The following is a 17531-nucleotide window of genomic DNA, read 5'->3' as shown; positions in this document are numbered from 1 at the left end:
TTATGAGTGAAGCGTCCTCGTCTCCGGGAAGTCGTTGTGACTCCAGGATAACTTTGGATGCTGCGTCTTCTCGCACTGCCTCGCCGGGTAGCGTTGCCGGGACAACCGGAGCAGGCGGCGGATCAGGGACCTCCGCAGCAGGATGTAGATCCAGGGGTCCAGGATGGGGTTGACCGACGCGATCCTGATGGCCGCCAGGTCCGCGGCGTCGCTCTCCAGCATGAACCGGTTCGCAAAGACGCGGACCTGAAAAACACAAGTGGAGGCTGAAGGTCTGACGAAGCTTCGTGAAGCAGTGTCATTATTGTCAGAGTCCACTAGATGGCGTCTCTGCACTAGTTTCCTTTGTTTTAAACACCTTTTCTAATGAAACATCACATCATTTTAAACTTATGGCGCCACCTACTGACCTCTAAACAACATGACACTTTTTTTCATCATGTGATCCAAATTCTTTCATTCTTCCCATCAGTGATCTTTTGTTTCCTTTTCATTCAACATGAAGATTTACACCAGATCTGTCTGCACTCTCCCACAAACGCTCAGGCAGTATTTCCAGGGAATTGACAGAACGTAGGAAGTGATTTTATGAGGAATTATTTTCATCATACTACAAAGGAATGTTTTTGTTGTGCAATGTTTCCTGTGTTTCTGTCTGACGTTTATTGTGTCTCAATATTTTCCTCATTATTTCCCTGCAGTCGCTGAAGCCTAAAGAGTCCGTAGTTCAACCTGGGATGACACAGGGTAGCAACAGCCAAAATCTATTTGATTATAATATTAATAAACATTTATTTCCACTGTTCGGCATGATTTATATCCTCAGGCACTGTTGACCTTTTGTCATTTTGTTCAATGGTTATTGTTTTACACTCAAGCTGACCTTGTTTATTAAGTTTAAAGTCTGCGATTTAAAATTATATTTACTTATAAACTGAATGTATTAGTTACATATTTCTACAAACTCCATTTTATTGGTGCTCGGTTGTGTCTTGCTATTGCTAATTCTGTTTGATTTAAATTTTCAATCTTTTATTCTGTAATGACACCATAAAAATAACTAATGATGTGTTGATGAAGCTTCATGAAACAGCGTCAGAATTTTTCAGAGGACAGTAGGGGGCGCCCTCAGCTTAAAAATGATGTGAGGTTTCAATAGAATAACTTTTTTTTAAAGCAATAGATTATAGAGCAAAGAGTGACATCTAGTTGACTCAGTAGATAATGACACTGTTTCATGAAGCTTCATAAACACATCACTAATTAATATTCTATTAAACTGCTTTAATCAGGGGTCTTGAACTCAACTGGTCTCCAGTAGAGACTGGGCTGGAGGTTCGGGTGTCTTTCAGCAGTTTTTGTCTGACCGTCTTTTAACTTATTTTGTTGGTTAATGTCTTCAGGTCCTTTTTTAATTTCGGGGCCATTTTGTCTAATTTGATATGTTATTTTATAGTGATGTGTCGATGAAGCTTCATGAAGCAGTGTCATATTTTTCAGAGGACAGTAGGGGGCGCCCTCGTCCTTAAAATTATGTGAGGTTTCAATAGAACAACTTTTCAAAGCAATAGATTATAGAGCAAAGAGTGACATCTAGTGGACTCAGGAAATAATGACACTGTTTCATGAAGCTTCATCGACACATCAATAAAAAAATGTATAATCAAAGCTATATAACTAGAAATATTTGAGATGATGACTCAGAAAATGGATGGACGACCGCATAATATCATGCCACGGTTTGAAAATGGCCCCCGGGCCACAGGGCAGTGGGAACCTAAAGCAGTAATATCAGAAAAAAGCAAATAGAAATGATGTGCAAATTACAATTTCCCTTTTCTTTCATTGCATATTTATTTAGTTTTTTTGTTGTTATTTTCAATTTTATATGTTTTGTTATTTGAACGAATTTTAGTTTTATAATGACACTGTTTCATGAAGCTTCATCGTCACAAAAAAATAAATAAATGTTTACAACACTGTCAATAAAATCCCTTAGTTCTGTGTGAAGATAACGACATTTGTGTTGCACTTTAATTCAGTTTAAGTTTAACTTAGGAAAGTCTTTAAAGATCTTGTGATCCGCTTGACAGACTGAATGTGGTTCCCAGACTTTGACATGAAACCCAGACGGTGAGAATCCCTGAAACAATGAGCATTAAAGTGCAATTAAACCTGACGGCAGCGGCTCAAACGTGTATTTTAAACCTTGTCAAGGAGGAATTAAATCTCACGTATCACTTATGGCGCTCGGTTGATTCATCGGGAGGTACCAGCTCGCCAGGACAAATAAAATTCTTCCTCCATGACACACCCCACCTACAAGTCAAGATACTTTTCTTTCCTCACTTGTGTTCAACTTTCCTTCTTTGGGCTGAAAACAAATGTGTGTTCTTGCGTTTTTGTTACCAGCTGTTTTCTCATTTTAACTGTGTTCAATCATTTATCCTTTTGTATGTTCTCCCCCGTGTTGCGTGGGTTTACTCCGGTGACTCCGGTTTCCTCCCACAGTCCAAAAACATACAGAAGTTGATTGAGAATTTGGGGAGATTATTTGTAGTTATGAGTGTGTGTGTGAATGGTTGTGTATCTTTGTGTGTCCTGAGACACACTCGCCTCCTGTCCAGGGTGTCCCCCGCCTCTCGCCCAAAGAAGCTGGGATAGTCTCCACCCCCTGTGACCCCCGTGAGAGAATAAATGCAGGTCAGATCCTGACCCTTCTCACCCTGATAAGAGACTTTTTATGTTTTTTTTTAGACTCAGAGATAAAACTCTTGAACACAAAATGACTGTAAATGTTGACACTTTCTTTTACACACTTTATGCAATATGTGAATAATTCTATTGTATTTTTATTCATGGTTATCATTCTTCTTTTTTTTAAATTATGTTTTAAGTGTTTTTTTAATTTGTATGTATTTTAACTGTGTATTGTTCTGTTGTTTAAGCATTAAACCATGGTCACCAAATGCAATTTACTATAATAAATTACTTAATGAAAAAGAATTCTGATTCTGATGAATGTTGCAGACGTTATATTAACTTAATTATTCCAAGCTTTTGTCCTGTATTGTATTATACATATTTTTAAAAAACTTTTTTTTTTAAATGACATCACAACACATTGCCATGTAAACAGCTTTAAGTGAAAAAATAAAATAAAATAGGATTAAATTATAAAATGATTAATTATTACAAATATGTTTTATATATTACATTATTATATTATATATATACTGTATATATATTTCACATGCTTTATAATTTAATAATATAAATAATCTTCATCGATACATCACTATAAAATAACATGTAAAATTAGACAAAATGGCCCCGAAATTAAAAAAAGTTCCTGAAAACATTAAACAACAAAATAAGTTAAAAGACAGTCAGACAAAAGCTGCTAAAAAGAGTTTAAAATAATGTCTGTTACACTGTATTCTTTGGACAATGATTTCATTTTATGCACATTTTGCACTCAAAGCTGCTTATATCTTAAAGTGTTGTAATGCAATCAAAATAAAACGTGTTTTGACAGATTGTTTAATCATAAGTAAGTAAGTAAGTTAGTAATATTTGTAAAGCAATTTTTCAAGACCAGGGTCACAAAGCGCATAAACAATTAAAACACTATTAAATAAAGTATATACTTAAAAAGATCAACACAACACCGAGACACAACATCGTGATAACAATATGATTTAAAAACAATCTTGATATTTATGGTCATAAATGTGCACCGATTAAATCATAAAAAAAGAAGGTTTCAGTTCCTCAAAGTCACTAGTTTAATTTTGAATTATTGTCCAAATAATTGTCCAAAGAATACAGTGTAACAGACTTTAGACTTGTTTGTTTCACTTTAATTACAATTGTATCATCTTGTTCTTTCTCTTCATTTCTCTTTGTTCTTATTTTATTTTAATTGATTTTTTATGAAAATTGCTGTATTTTCTGTGGCTATTGGAAAAAAAACAACAATTTAGTAAAGTTTTACATTATTGTAATTTTTGAATTGGATTTTAAAAATTGTAATGACTCAAGATTCAACACCTTTAAGTTTTATCTTTAAAAAATACCGTTTCATAAAGTTGGACCTCCTGACTCACCACCAGCGGCGCGGAACACGCCAGCACCACCGCGGACGTGGTCACCAGAACCACCATCATCTGCGTCTCCGCCGCCGAGGACAACCTCTTCCATCTCACCCGCACACTGGCCCGGGTCACCGGCGCGTGCACCGTCCTCTGTCTCATCAGCACCAGGGACCCGCACACGGCCAGGTTGAGCAGGATGGTGCCGAGGATCAGCAGCACCGAGGCGGACCCGTACAGCACCGAGTACCCGCTCGCCACCGGATCCCTGCTCCTCCAGGCGATGAAGCACCAGGTCCTGGAGGGCTGCAGCTGGCTCGGGACCACCCCCATCATGGGCACGCAGCAGAAGAGCGCGTGGCTGACGTAGATGGTCACGAGCACGGTACCGGCGAACCTCCGGTCCACCCCCCAGCGCCGGTAGGTGTAGGCGCAGCAGATGGCCAGGTACCGCTCGGCCGCCATGGCGCAGATGATGCTGAGACCCGCCAGGCCGAAGAACAGCAGCAGGAAGGACTGGAACTCGCACACGGACCCTCCTCGGTCCGCCAGCACGTCCCGGTCCAGGTAGGTGGCGATGGTGACCGGGCTCGCCAGGCAAGTGCCCAGCAGGTCCGTGAGCGCCAGGCCGAAGACCAGCGTGAAGAAGGCGGAGGTCTTGCGCTCCTGCCGGGACACGCAGAGGACCAGGATGGCGACCAGGTTCCCCGCCGCGCCCCCGCAGAACATCAGGATCGGGAGAGTCATCCTGGCGTGCGCGCTGGAGTTGATGGAGCCGTCGTGCGTAAAGTTCGGAGTCTCCATGATGGCGTCTTCATCTTCTAACATCTTCCTCAGGAGGTCTGTGAGATCCAAACACAGACCCTGAACGATTTTTGACCCGTTTTTTAACGTCCCGCCCCCTGAGGTTCTCTCGGGTCCACCTCAGCTCTGGGTCTCACACTGGTTCGTGACGCACAGTCTTCGTTTATCTTCTCCCTTATGGGGGTCACCAGGGGGGGCTGGAGTCTATCCCAGTATCATAGGGCGAGAGGCAGGGGACACCCTGGACAGGACGCCACACAAAGACACACAACCATTCACACACACACTCATATCTACGGAAAATTTCCCCAAAGTTCTCAATCAATCTCTGTATGTTGTTGGACTGTGGGAGGAAACCGGAGTGCCCGGAGTAAACCCACGCAACATGAAGGTCTCAAGCTGCCTCTTTGACGCATTTTGAATTCATATATTTAATTTATATTACACTTTTCACCTCCACCTAAATATGTTGTGAGTCATAATGTCTTTTATCAGAACAATAATAATAATAATAATAATAAAAATACTGATTTTATTGAACCATTGTTTAAGGAACTAAACATTATTTTTGTGGTATACATTGAAAAAGGGAAATAAAATTAAATGAGAAAGAATCAGAACATGGGTTGAGTTGAGCTGCTTGGCAGAGGTCTACGCTTTATTAATGTATATATTTATTATGCTGTTTAAAATTCAACAATGTGTTGATTTAGGTGTGTGTGTTAAATAGATGTTGGACTCTATTGTATCATCAGTGTGAGTTTGTACAAAACTCTCTTTTCATTGAAATATGAGAAAATAATATTAAGCCCCGCCCACTGAAAACACTGTTTTTCTGGAGATTAAATCTTGTTGACAATAACCACACCCACTCTGCTGTGATTGGTCAAACATTAAGTTTGTTCCGCGCGTCATCAATCCCGGCAGTCTCCAACTCCAAGGGACTCGTTGTATAAACAACGGCGTGATTACAGCTGGCTGGAGGAGGAGTGAAGCCACTATTACGTCATAATGGACTCTCGTAACCTCTCGTTCGCCGAGATTTCAGACGGGGGGAAACAGACACACACTGATGATACAAAGTCCAAGATCTATTTAAGACACACTTAAATCAACACTTGAGTTGAACTTTAATGTGTAATCAACTCCAAATCAAGGCAGATTAATGTTCATGTTGATATTGTGAATCATAATACGCACAAATACTCCAGAAACAACCTTTAAAATTGCGGTAATTACTTCCTTTTTTCCCCCAAAAATAATCCGTCAGAGCTGGAGGTTTCCCCGAGTGTTTGCGTCATGTTCTATGTTCTGTTGTCGGGGACCTCGGTGTCCAGGACTCTCAGGTTGCCTGTAAATGGCCGCGAGGAACAACAGCTGGATCGTCTCTCGGGGTCGTCTGTGTTTACGCAGGAGAGCAGGCGACCTTAAAAGACAAAACACCTCCCTGAGAGCTGAGCTGCAGCTCGTCTCTGCTGCAGACCAAACCGAACCGACAGATTCTTGGAACCGAGAGCGACTTTTAGCGATGCCAGGCCTGGGAATCTTGGATGTCGTCGGTTTATAATGAATATTCAGATGACTCTGTGCGGCCATTTTTACCGACACTTGTTGTGATGTGTCACTTATTTCCACTTGAACCCGACCAAAAAAAATGATCTTCTCTAAAGCTCGTCCTTGAGGGTCTCTGACGACGACACGGCAAAGTTTTTTTTAATGCGTTTTGACACATTCTATACGTGTGAAATGAACCAGTGACATGTATTGTATATGAAGTGCGACCCTGCGTTGTCTACTTCTTTACACTTAACTCTGTTTGACTCGAAGAGGCTAAACATGGCGCCGCCGTGACGAGAAATGAGTGACGATCTTTACCGTAAAGCCGCGGGAGCGTCTTCCCTTGAATCTGACCTTTGACCCCCTTCGGCGCCACAGGCACCGGCTCATCGGAAACATGTGACAAAAATAAAACGTTTTTAATTCTTAAATCGTCTTTAAATCCCGCTTTTGACAGAAGCTCCGCCTCGAGATCGTCCCGTCGAGTCGGCAAAAATGCATTTTAAAAAGTGTTGTTTTTTTAAACCGCCCTGAAGAAGATGTGGTTCAGTGAGAGTTCAGCCTCTCACACTGAGATCGACGTCACGTGGGGTCTTCCTGGAAGACACTGCAACTCGATTAATCCTTCATTTCCTTTTGGATCAACTGTTTATTTGTCAATAAATAATATAATATAATAATAATAATAATAATAAAAGAGAGCCTTCTTTTTATAATTACATTGGTTGAAGGACGGCACATTTATGACTCAAATTAATATCACGATTGTTTTAAATCATGTTTTTATGCTATTTGTAAAAAACATTTTTTACGAAAACATATAGTGCAAAACTAAACTTCGATCAAATAACAAAATATATCAAATTGAAAATGACATAACCAGATAAACAAAAAAAAAAGTGAAATTGTAATTTGCACGTAATTTCTATTTACTTTCTCCATTTGCGGACCATGGCATGATATTTTTAGTCCACTAGATGTCACTCTTTGCTCTATAATCTAGTGCTTTAAAAAGTTTTTCTATGGAAACCTCACATCATTGTTAAACTGAGGGCGCCCCCTACTGTCCACTGAAAAATACGACACTGTTTCATGAAGCTTCATCGACACATCACTATAAAATAACACATGAAATCAGACAAAATGGCCCGATTTAAAAAGGCTGAAAACAACAAACTAAGTTAAAAGACAAAAAACAGAAAAAACTGCTGAAAGACCATACAACCTACAGCCCAGTCTCTGCAAGAATTGACCTCTGGTGGTCCGCCGGCCAGTTCAGTTCAAGACCGATAATTCAAGCAGTTTAATAAAGTATTAATTAGTCATGTGTCGATGAAGCTTCATGAAACAGTGTCATTATTTCCTGAGTCCACTAGATGTCACTCTTTGGCTCTGTAATCTATTGCTTTAAAAAGTTTTTCTATTAAAACCTCATATAATTTGTAAGCTGAGCCCCTAATGTTCTCTGAAAAATATGACACTGCTTCATGAAGCTTCATCGACACATCACGAGTATTAACCATGTGGTCGCCCTCTAGTGGTTGGCTGAATTTGTAGGTGGCAGAGAGTCTCCGATGGCTTTTTGTGCGTGGATGTCTGTCTTGTGTTTGCTGTGTAGTGTTTCCAGAAATATGTTTTATCAGTTGAACCAGATAACATTTTGAATCTAATAACTTCAATCGTTGGTCCTGGAAGCCAAACTCCTGATCACCATCAAAGTATGCGTCACAGTGATCTCATCCCGATGAACAATTGTATTGTTACAAATCTAAATTCTTGGCCACAAACACACAACTTTGGATGTGTTTCCTGAACCATTAACTTCATAAGCTTGGAATCACTATTGATTAATTATACACTATTTTTGCGGAGATCATTTTGGAAACACAACTTGAATTTTTTCCTTTCATTTTTCATCGTTGTTCACTTGACTTTCAGCCAGAAATGTCAGAAAAATCATTTTTTTTATTCCTCCCTTTTTAATAAAAGTCCATCGACACATGCAAGCATATTGAAAAATAAAATAAGAGACAAAGTAGTTTTATTGAACAGCCGTAGTGCGTCACTAAGAAAATTAGAATGTATCAAACTTTAGGGAATCTGACGCCTGGGCACGTCTTCCCCGGAGATGCAGATTCTAATTCCAGCCTCGTCAGCTTCCCAGAGTTCCCATGTATCGCGACCTCGGATGTTAATAAATCACCAGGGTTTGCCGTCGGACCTTTGACTCGGAGATGCTTCAGCCCTGAGTCAGGCCGAGCCGCCGGGTCGCAGCAGGGACAGATCCCAGCAGGTGAGCCCGAGTCGACTCTTTTTTTCATTTCTCGACATTTTTAAAGATTTAAATCTTTTTTTTTTTACCAGTTTCTCATTACCATGGAGACGCAGTCGGCTGAAGCAAGCAGCCTCGCCACAAGACAGGAGGTCGTTCGTAACGTGCTGGCGGTCGATCCTAGAAATACAGTTGGTGAGTTTCTTAACTGATCAAACATGATTTTTATGATATTGTAAAGTTACAGTAACTTATCTTTTAATATAATAGTGCTGCTTAACTTTCACCTTGTAATTCCTTACACTATTGTAAGAGAAAACACGGAACATATGAATCAAAATCAGAAATTTAATTGCCAGAGTTGTAAACACAACAACAGAAAATAATAATAATAATTGTATTCATATAGTACTTTTTTTTAAACCGTAGTTACAACGTGCTTTACATAAAAGCAAACGACTTCAGTTAAAAGTGACACAATACATTAAAACTGCACAGTAGTAAAACAAGATAAAAGAACACGCGTTCCATTGAAGGAAGATAGTATTAAATAAAATGCAAATAGAGGAGAGTAAAAGCCCATTGATGGATCCAGAATGAGTTATAAAGATTAAATCTGTATGAAGTATGTAAAATTATCATGTGAAAGTAGTGATGTGTCGATGAAGCTTCATGAAGCAGTGTCATATTGTTCAGAGGACAGTAGGGGGTGCCCTCATCTTAAAAATGATGTGAGGTTTCAATAGAATAACTTTTTAAAACAATAGATTATAAAGCAAAGAGTGACAACTAGTGGACTCAGGAGATAATGACACTGTTTCATGAAGCTTCATCGACACATCACTACATGAAATTATATTATTTTTTTATTTTGGGAATATTATTGTAAATTAAGTACTGATGGATTATGAGCAGATGATTTATATTCTTATAAAAAATAATTGGAAGGAGAAACTATACAAAAAAGACAAATTGTTGAATCAAAACTTTAAACATGAATGTGGAACGATAGATAAACCTACGAAAGTTTGTGGAGAAAATAAAGCTAGTTTGTCAGAAATACACGATCAGTGTTATGGTTTTCCGACTTCATGAGGGCCACAAATACAGTGAACAGTAGTGATGTGTCGATGAAGACGACAGTGTCATTATCTCCTGAGTCCACTAGATGTCACTCTTTGCTTTGTAATCTATTGCTTTTGAAAATTGCTATTGAAACCTTACATTATTTTCAAGCTGAGGGCGCCCCCTGCTGTCCTCTGAAAAATATGACACTGTTTCATGAAGCTTCATCGACACATCACTAGTGAAAGGGCCTGAGATCGCACTTCGTGCAGATATATGCTCAATTCTCTCCAGCATATTTCTCAAGGAGAATCCAACCACAAACTATTTTGAACTTGTTCTCTCTCATTCTTTGCGTCACTGAACTGAACCATAACAAAAAAGGACTGAATTACTGGCAAAGAAAGTTGTACCTCTTATTCCTGAAGTACCATCGACAGAATTCCTCTGCCATACTCTTAACACGACTGAGAAGAAATCCTCTCTTTGCGTATTTATACTAAGTAAACATTGATGTCTGTTTCTGGAGTCGATGGGAAAACCAACGTTTGTTTCTCTCTTGTCTTTGAGCAGCTGCTCCGTCCATTTACTGTCGGTGTCACGAGCAGAGTTATATAAAAGCTCAGAACTGGACTTTCTCCAGAAGATTTCAATGGTAAAACTTGTGTAACGATCATTTTACACAGTCTTCAGCCTGAGATGGGCTCGTCCTGGTGCTTTTATATCCCACTGTGACCCTCGTAAAAGTTGAAGATAAAATTCAGAATAAAAGGGAGGGAAGAATGCGTGGGTGGAGAAAATTTTAATGATGTTCGCTGTAACATTGGTGCGGTTAAAACGACGGTCATATTATCATTGAAAATATTTGAAACATGCTCAAATATTGTCGTATAAAATATCGTCTGTTGATGGGAAATATCAAGTTTTGAAAGGTTATAACGTTGTTGTTATCGCTTGGAAACTTAAAATATATATATCTTTGTTTTTTCTCTTTCACTCCCTCCACAAATCACTATATCATCATCAGACATCATCATCCAAATCTGTCGATATGATTGAAGAAACTGAAATAATAAGAGGAGAAAAAAGTTTCATTAAACACAAACATAAAGCAAGATATTAAGAAATCAAATTCACACAGTACTAGTGATGTGTCGATGAAGCTTCATGAAACAGTGTCATATTTTTCACAGGACAGTAGGGGGCGCCCTCCGCTTAAAAATGATGTGATGTTTCAAAAGAATAACTTTTCAAAGCAATAGATTATAGAGTAAAGAGTGACATCTAGTGGATTCTGGGAATAATGACACTGTTTCATGAAGCTTCATCAACACATCATTAGTACTGTGTGAATTTGGTTTCTTAATAACTTGCTTTATGTTTGTGTCGAATACTACACAGTAACACAAAATTACTAACATTTCGATAACCTATAGTTGCAACTAAATGTATTCTGATGAGTTTTTTGGTGAAACAGTTTCCTGAGTCCACTAGATGTCACTCTTTGCTCTATAATCTATTGCTTTGAAAATATATTCTATTGAAACCTGACATCATTTTTAACTACTACTACTACTACTGTCCTCTGAAAAACATGTTTCATGAAGCTTCATCGACACATCACTATTTTTACGCACAATAAAGTGTACACAAAATGTTTTTTTCTAATTGCATGAAACAAACAAAAAGATGGATATTAACATAGTACAAATAAATCGTTAATCAGGAAAATAAGTGATATGTGAAGAGTGAGTGATTTAAAGGTGTAGTTAAAGAAAAGAAAATTGTATTAATTGTATAATAGAATAAAATTAAAGCTGGACCAATTGTTTATTAAAAATAGTAAAAACGAAGTTAAATAAAATCCTTGAGTACAGATTATTTAACATAAACATCCTAAAATATACTAGCAGCAAATGTGTGTGAAACAAGTTACTTGACTCTTTGTCTGTGAAGTATTAAGTTCCATAAACGCTCAAACAAACCTCATATAATGTAGCAATATAGTACTTTACGTGCGTACGCTTGAAACTGACCTTTGTTAGTATTTGTTGCTCCACAATCATCTATATGACGTTTTTTTATTCCAGGAAATGACATGAAACATTTACCCAGTCTAGCTGAGTCTCAGTCGCTCTCGAAACGACGGTGCTTCAGAAAATATAAACACACTCGTACCAGAACAGATCGTCCATCCGGACACAAACATGCTCTTACAGCAGAATCTCGCTGTGTAAGCAGTTTTGTCATCAGACTTCTATTCTTCTATTGCTCCAGGACCTCCAGTGTGGATCATCTCCCTCTTCTTTCGTGCTGGTCACTTCTTCTCCTTTTTTGTTGTTTCTCACAGGAAGTTCTTGGACGGCGCTGGATCTTGGCACCGATGGATTCCGCTTCAAGGCCAAGGTGATCGGCGTGGACCCGGTGCCCTGTGCTGCAGGAGAGAAGATGTGTTGGGACTCCATGATGAAGCTGAAGGTGCAGAGCGAGCAGAGAAAACAATATAAAAGTCGCCCCATGCAAAATACTTCCTTCTTTACCCTCTGGGTCAAGGTGAACCCAAAACAAATGAAGAAGCAACACAAGGGATATCACAAACAAGTTTGTTTTCATGCCTTCGGGTCACCTTGAACCAGAAGCAATACAAGAGATACCACAAACACATTTGCTTTCGATTCACCTCGACCCAGAAGCAAGACAAGGGATACCACAAACGCATTTGTTTTCAGGCCTTCGGATCACCTTGACCCAGAGACAGCACAAGTGATACCACAAATGCATTTTTTTTCATGCCTTCGGGTCACCTTGACCCAGAAGCGACACAAGGAATACCACAAACTCATTTGTTTTCATGCCTTCGGGTCACCTTGAACCAGAAGCGACACAAGGAATACCACAAACTCATTTGTTTTCATGTCTTCGGGTCACCTTGACCCAGAAGCAACCCAAGGGATGCCACAAATAGATGAGTTTTCATGCCTTCGGGTCACCTTGACCCAGAAGCAACACAAGGGATGCCACAAATAGATGTGTTTTCATGCCTTGGGGTCAGCTTGACCCTGACGATCCAATAGAGTCCAACATCTGTTTAAGACACACTTAAATCAAGACTTAAGTTTCTCTATTAGTTTAAAGTTACAGAAAAAAAACATCATGTTGTGAACATGTGTTAGTTTTCATGCAAATGTCACGATTGAATTCAACAGATTCGTTCAAATAATGGAGATGAAGTGATTTCAAAGGAAGTCATTCGTCTGTAAATGTTTAGTCTCGTTCGACATGTCGTTCTTCTCTGAAAACTCTCAGAGCACATTTCTTGGTAGTGATGGGATGTTGAAGATCCATCTGGACAAGTGTTTGTGGGAAAGTTGCTGCAGAGGAAGAGGAGGACGAGGAGGACGAGGAAACCTCGAGTCTGATATCATGCAACTCCTCCAGACCCCCGGATCCCAGGAGCCTCTGAGGAGTTAGAAGTTCTGGTCCACGGCCAATGAAAATATGCATAATTGGATCGAATATTATAAGCGATATTAAAAAAAATTGAATTTTAAAAATCAGCCTGGACGGATAAATCAAAGGTGGCTTTAGTGTCGGAAATATGAGGAGAAACAACAAAAGGTATTACTAGTGATGTGTCGATGAAGCTTCATGAAGCAGTGTCATATTTTTCAGAGGACAGTAGGGGGCGCCCTCATCTTAAAAATGATTTGAGGTTTCAATAGAATAGCTTTTTTTAAAGCAATAGATTATAGAGCAAAGAGTGACATCTAGTGGACTCAGGAAATAATGACACTGTTTCATGAAGCTTCATCGACACATGGTTAAACTGCTTAAATCAGGGGTCTTGAACTGAACTGGTCTCTTGTTGAGACTGGGCTGGAGGTTGGGGGGTCTTTCAGCAGTTTTTGTCTGACTGTCTTATAACTTATTTTGTTGTTTAATGTTTTCAGGATTTGTTTTATTTCGTGGCCATTTTGTCTAATTTTACCTGTTATTTTATAGTGATGTGTCGATGAAGCTTCATGAAACAGTGTCATATTGTTCAGAGGACAGTAGGGGGCGCCCTCATCTTAAAAATGATGTGAGGTTTCAATGGAATATCTTTTCAAAGCAATAGATTAAAGAGCAAAGAGTGACATCTAGTGAGTAAGTAAGTAAGTAATATTTATTTATATAGCGCTTTTCCAGACCAGGGTCACAAAGCGCTTAAACAAACAAAACAATACTCAAAAAAGTATATACTTTAAAGATCAAGATAATACTGAGAACAACACAGGAGTTCCAGAAAATCAAGGAAAAGCCTGAACAAATAGAAACGTATTAAGATGTTTCTTAAAGGAGTCAGTAGATCCATCAAGCGCAAAGAGAGAGGAAGATTGTTCCAAAGCTTAGGAGCAACAGCCTGAAAAGATTTCTCCTCAAGAAATAATGACACTGTTTCATGAAGCTTCATCAACACATAGATTGGGTTGGGTTGGGTTGGGTTGGGTCAGATCGGATCAGATCAGATCAGATTATATGGACATTATTAATCCCTCTGGAGATCTCCTACGGGAAAGGATGTAGTTTCATAAAAACAAGAACAAGAACAAAGTTCAGATAAAAGAACAAAGTGCAAGGGATGACAAAGTGCAATTATAAAAACCATAGATCAAAGAAAAATAAATAGTAAAGAATACAGCACGAGCATCTCACAACTTTTAGGAATGAATGTCAAAATGTTTGTCGTGTGTGTTCAGGGAATCGAAGAGGCCACGAGGAAACAGGGCAAACACAAGCAGAGGATTTGGTTGAAGGTTTTACCGACTGGACTGAGGCTTTACGACTGGAGGAGCGGGGTGAGTTACAGCCGATGAAGCTTTAGTAGAGGCAATTTTCAACACTTTTTGGTAAAGACTGTTTTGTTAAGGTCAAGATGAGAAGCTCCAGTTTGGATAGTAAAACATTTCCCTCTCAAATCGATGCGAGGTTCACATGGAAACAGAAGATTTGACGACAGAAAATAAAATGTCAAAGGCTTTTGTCGTTAAATCTGTGTGTGGTCGACAAGAAGTATGACGTGAGGAGACACTTAGCTTTGGCTATTTTAATCTTTTCTCGTTTCTATCTTTATAAATAAATACTGGTAAAGAGGCTTAAGTGTGTCCCTCAGGAAATGTAAAGTTTTATTTATTCACCCAAAATGTCACTCATTTTCTACTCACCCTCATGTCGACTAAGGGTTGGGATTATTTTCAAAGTAATCTGTTGCTTTTTAGAGTTATAGACAAAAATGTTTGTTCATTTTAATGTAGCGACTGGAGCTCAGTTGTCTTCGTCAAAAAAGACCAGAGACAGTAGACAGGAAGCGCTCCCAATATTCACTGAGCGTATTTCCTGTCTGCGTAGCATGTTAGCCTTTTAGCTTCTGCTACAAACAATCTTAAAATAAAGAGTTGTGTAATTTTATTCTGAAATAATTTAGTCTTCGACTCAAGAGGGACGTTACAGACGAGCAGTATGGAGGTGTTTGGATGTTTTTAAGTGTCTTTTTGGACGAAGACAACTGTGCTCCAGTCGCTACATTAAAATGAACAAACACTTTTGTCTAAAACTCTAAAAAGCAACAGATTACTCTGAAAATAATCCCAACCCTTAGTCGACATGAGGGTGAGTAGAAAATGAGTGAATTTTAGGGGAACTATCACTTTGAGTTCTAGCGCCCCCCTTAACTTAAGCTTTGTTCATTTGTAAGGAAAATGCATTTTTATTTCTAATGACGCATTTACCAAATTCCTAGTTTCCCCTGATATGAGAGAAAAATAAACCAAAGCCAAATATATATTTACGCTGTGGAACTTCGGTTCTTCGATAGAGGACACTTTGAATAGACCCTTTTTTTTCAGTCTCTATGATGATATTCTTGTGGTTCCGTCTCGTTCCAGGTTCTGCAGCATGAGCACGAGTGGAGCAGAATCAGCTCCCTGACCAAAGACCAGAGCGACCCCCGAGCTCTGGCCTACGTCTTCCAGCAGAGGGAGCAGTCCTACTGCCTGTTCTACATCAAGATGGGCACCCCGGTAACACCCCCCCCCCCCCCCCGAGGAAGAGCGGATCAAACATATGAATAACTATGATTCTATGAAATGTTGGACCAGGCTGATCCTGTCCTGGAGGTCATGAAGCAGGTCAGGGTGACGCGGGAGGGAGGCCAGGATAGGACGGACGCCCAGGTAAGTAGTAGTGATGGTGTCGATGAAGCTTCATGAAGCGGTGTTGTATTGTTCAGAGGTCAGTAGGGGGCGCTCTCAGCTTAAAAATGATGTGAGGTTTCAATAGAATAACTTTTCAAAGCAATAGATTATAGAGAAAAGGGTGACATCTAGTGGACTCAAGAAATAATGACACTGTTTCATGAAGCTTCATCAACACATCACTACTTAATACTCAATTAAACTGCTTTAATCAGGGATCCTAAACTAATTGGGCTGGAGGTTGGGGGGTCTTTCAGCAGTTTTTGTCTGACTGTCTTTTTTAGCTTATTTTGTTGTTTAATGTTTTCAGGATTTGTTTTAATTCGGGCCATTTTGTCCAATTTTACGCGTTATTTTATAGTGATGTGTCGATGAAGCTTCATGAAACAGTGTCATATATTTCAGAGGACAGTAGGGGGCGCTCTCACCTTAAAAATGATGTGAGGTTTCAATAGAATAGCTTTTCAAAGCAATATATTATAGAGCAAAGAGTGACATCTAGTGGGCTCAGGAAATAATGACACTGTTTCATTAAGCTTCGTCGACACATCACTACTAACAAGACTAGTTAGGATGACGTCATTGATTTGTTTTTCTTTTTTAATTCCAACAGACGCTCGCTCTGCTGCCCCTGGAGGTGAATACAAACTCCATCACTGTATTATTGTGTTGTGTTTTCATCCTGTGATTCATAGACGTCTGATCCAGAGCACGTGCTGAGTCCGGACTCCACACCGAACCAACCAGAACACGTGAGTTCAGGCTTAGAAAACTCACTTTCACAAGGATCCATGTTCTATATCGTCAATAATGTTCTTATCAAACCGGCAGAAAGAAAAAAAAAAATCTTAAAAATGATCAATTAAACTATTGTTATTTTAAATTAAATTATCTTAAAATTATTATTGTATTGTTGTTTATATTCATAAACACTTTTGTGAAATATGGACAAAAAAATTACATTTTATATGATAATACTTTTTTTTTTTAACGTAATTTGACAAAAAGGAAGAGGGAGTTGAATTATTTACGCTTTTGTTAGCACAGGGTCTAGGTTGTATTATTATTATTATTATTACAGGTATTTATGGAAGACAGGGAGGTCGATGACCTTGACCCAGAGACAACACAAGGGTTAATAAATATTACAAAAAGGTAACATTAAATTGTAGGTTAGCTGTCAGAAGCTGTTCTATAGGCATTATATTTTGATATATATATATATTCGATTGGCAACTAATTTTCACAAGGATCCATCTTCTTTACCGTCAATGTTTTTCTTATCAAACCAGCACAAAAAAACCCCAAAAAAACTTCTTAAAAATGATCGATTAAATGACATTATCTTAAAAATATTTGTGTTTTGTATTGTTATTTAATTAATAAACACTTTTGCAAAATATGAACAAAAAATATACATTTTATATAAAAAATACATGTTTTTTTTAATGTATTTTGACAAAAAGATAGAAGGAAAATAAGGCACTAAAACTCAAAATTGTTTAA

At 38.7% G+C, this 17531-nt stretch overlaps 1 protein-coding gene across 1 annotated transcript; it reads right to left on the bottom strand.

The window, feature by feature from the left end:
* On the bottom strand, positions 1-4841 carry LOC148085291 (prostaglandin E2 receptor EP4 subtype-like). Its single transcript, XM_087781685.1, has 2 exons — positions 4110-4841; positions 1-246 (listed from the first exon to the last, which is right to left on the bottom strand). The coding sequence occupies exons 1-2, from the start codon at positions 4839-4841 to the stop codon at positions 1-3; spliced, it is 978 nt and encodes a 325-aa protein (XP_087637811.1).
* Positions 4842-17531: the final 12690 nt, after the last annotated feature.

Source organism: Callionymus lyra, chromosome 2 (genome assembly GCF_982586985.1).
Source record: "Callionymus lyra chromosome 2, fCalLyr1.hap1.1, whole genome shotgun sequence".
Taxonomy (NCBI): domain Eukaryota; kingdom Metazoa; phylum Chordata; class Actinopteri; order Syngnathiformes; family Callionymidae; genus Callionymus; species Callionymus lyra.
This window is presented reverse-complemented; position numbering and strand designations above follow the sequence as displayed.

Excerpts from the sequence above, each read along its gene's own strand:
- LOC148085291 (XM_087781685.1), bottom strand. The coding sequence starts at position 4,841 with ATGACTCTCCCGATCCTGATGTTCTGCGGGGGCGCGGCGGGGAACCTG. Across the intron at positions 247-4,109 it reads CGTGTTCCGCGCCGCTGGTG|GTCCGCGTCTTTGCGAACCG; the intron begins GTGAGTCAGGAG and ends TGTGTTTTTCAG.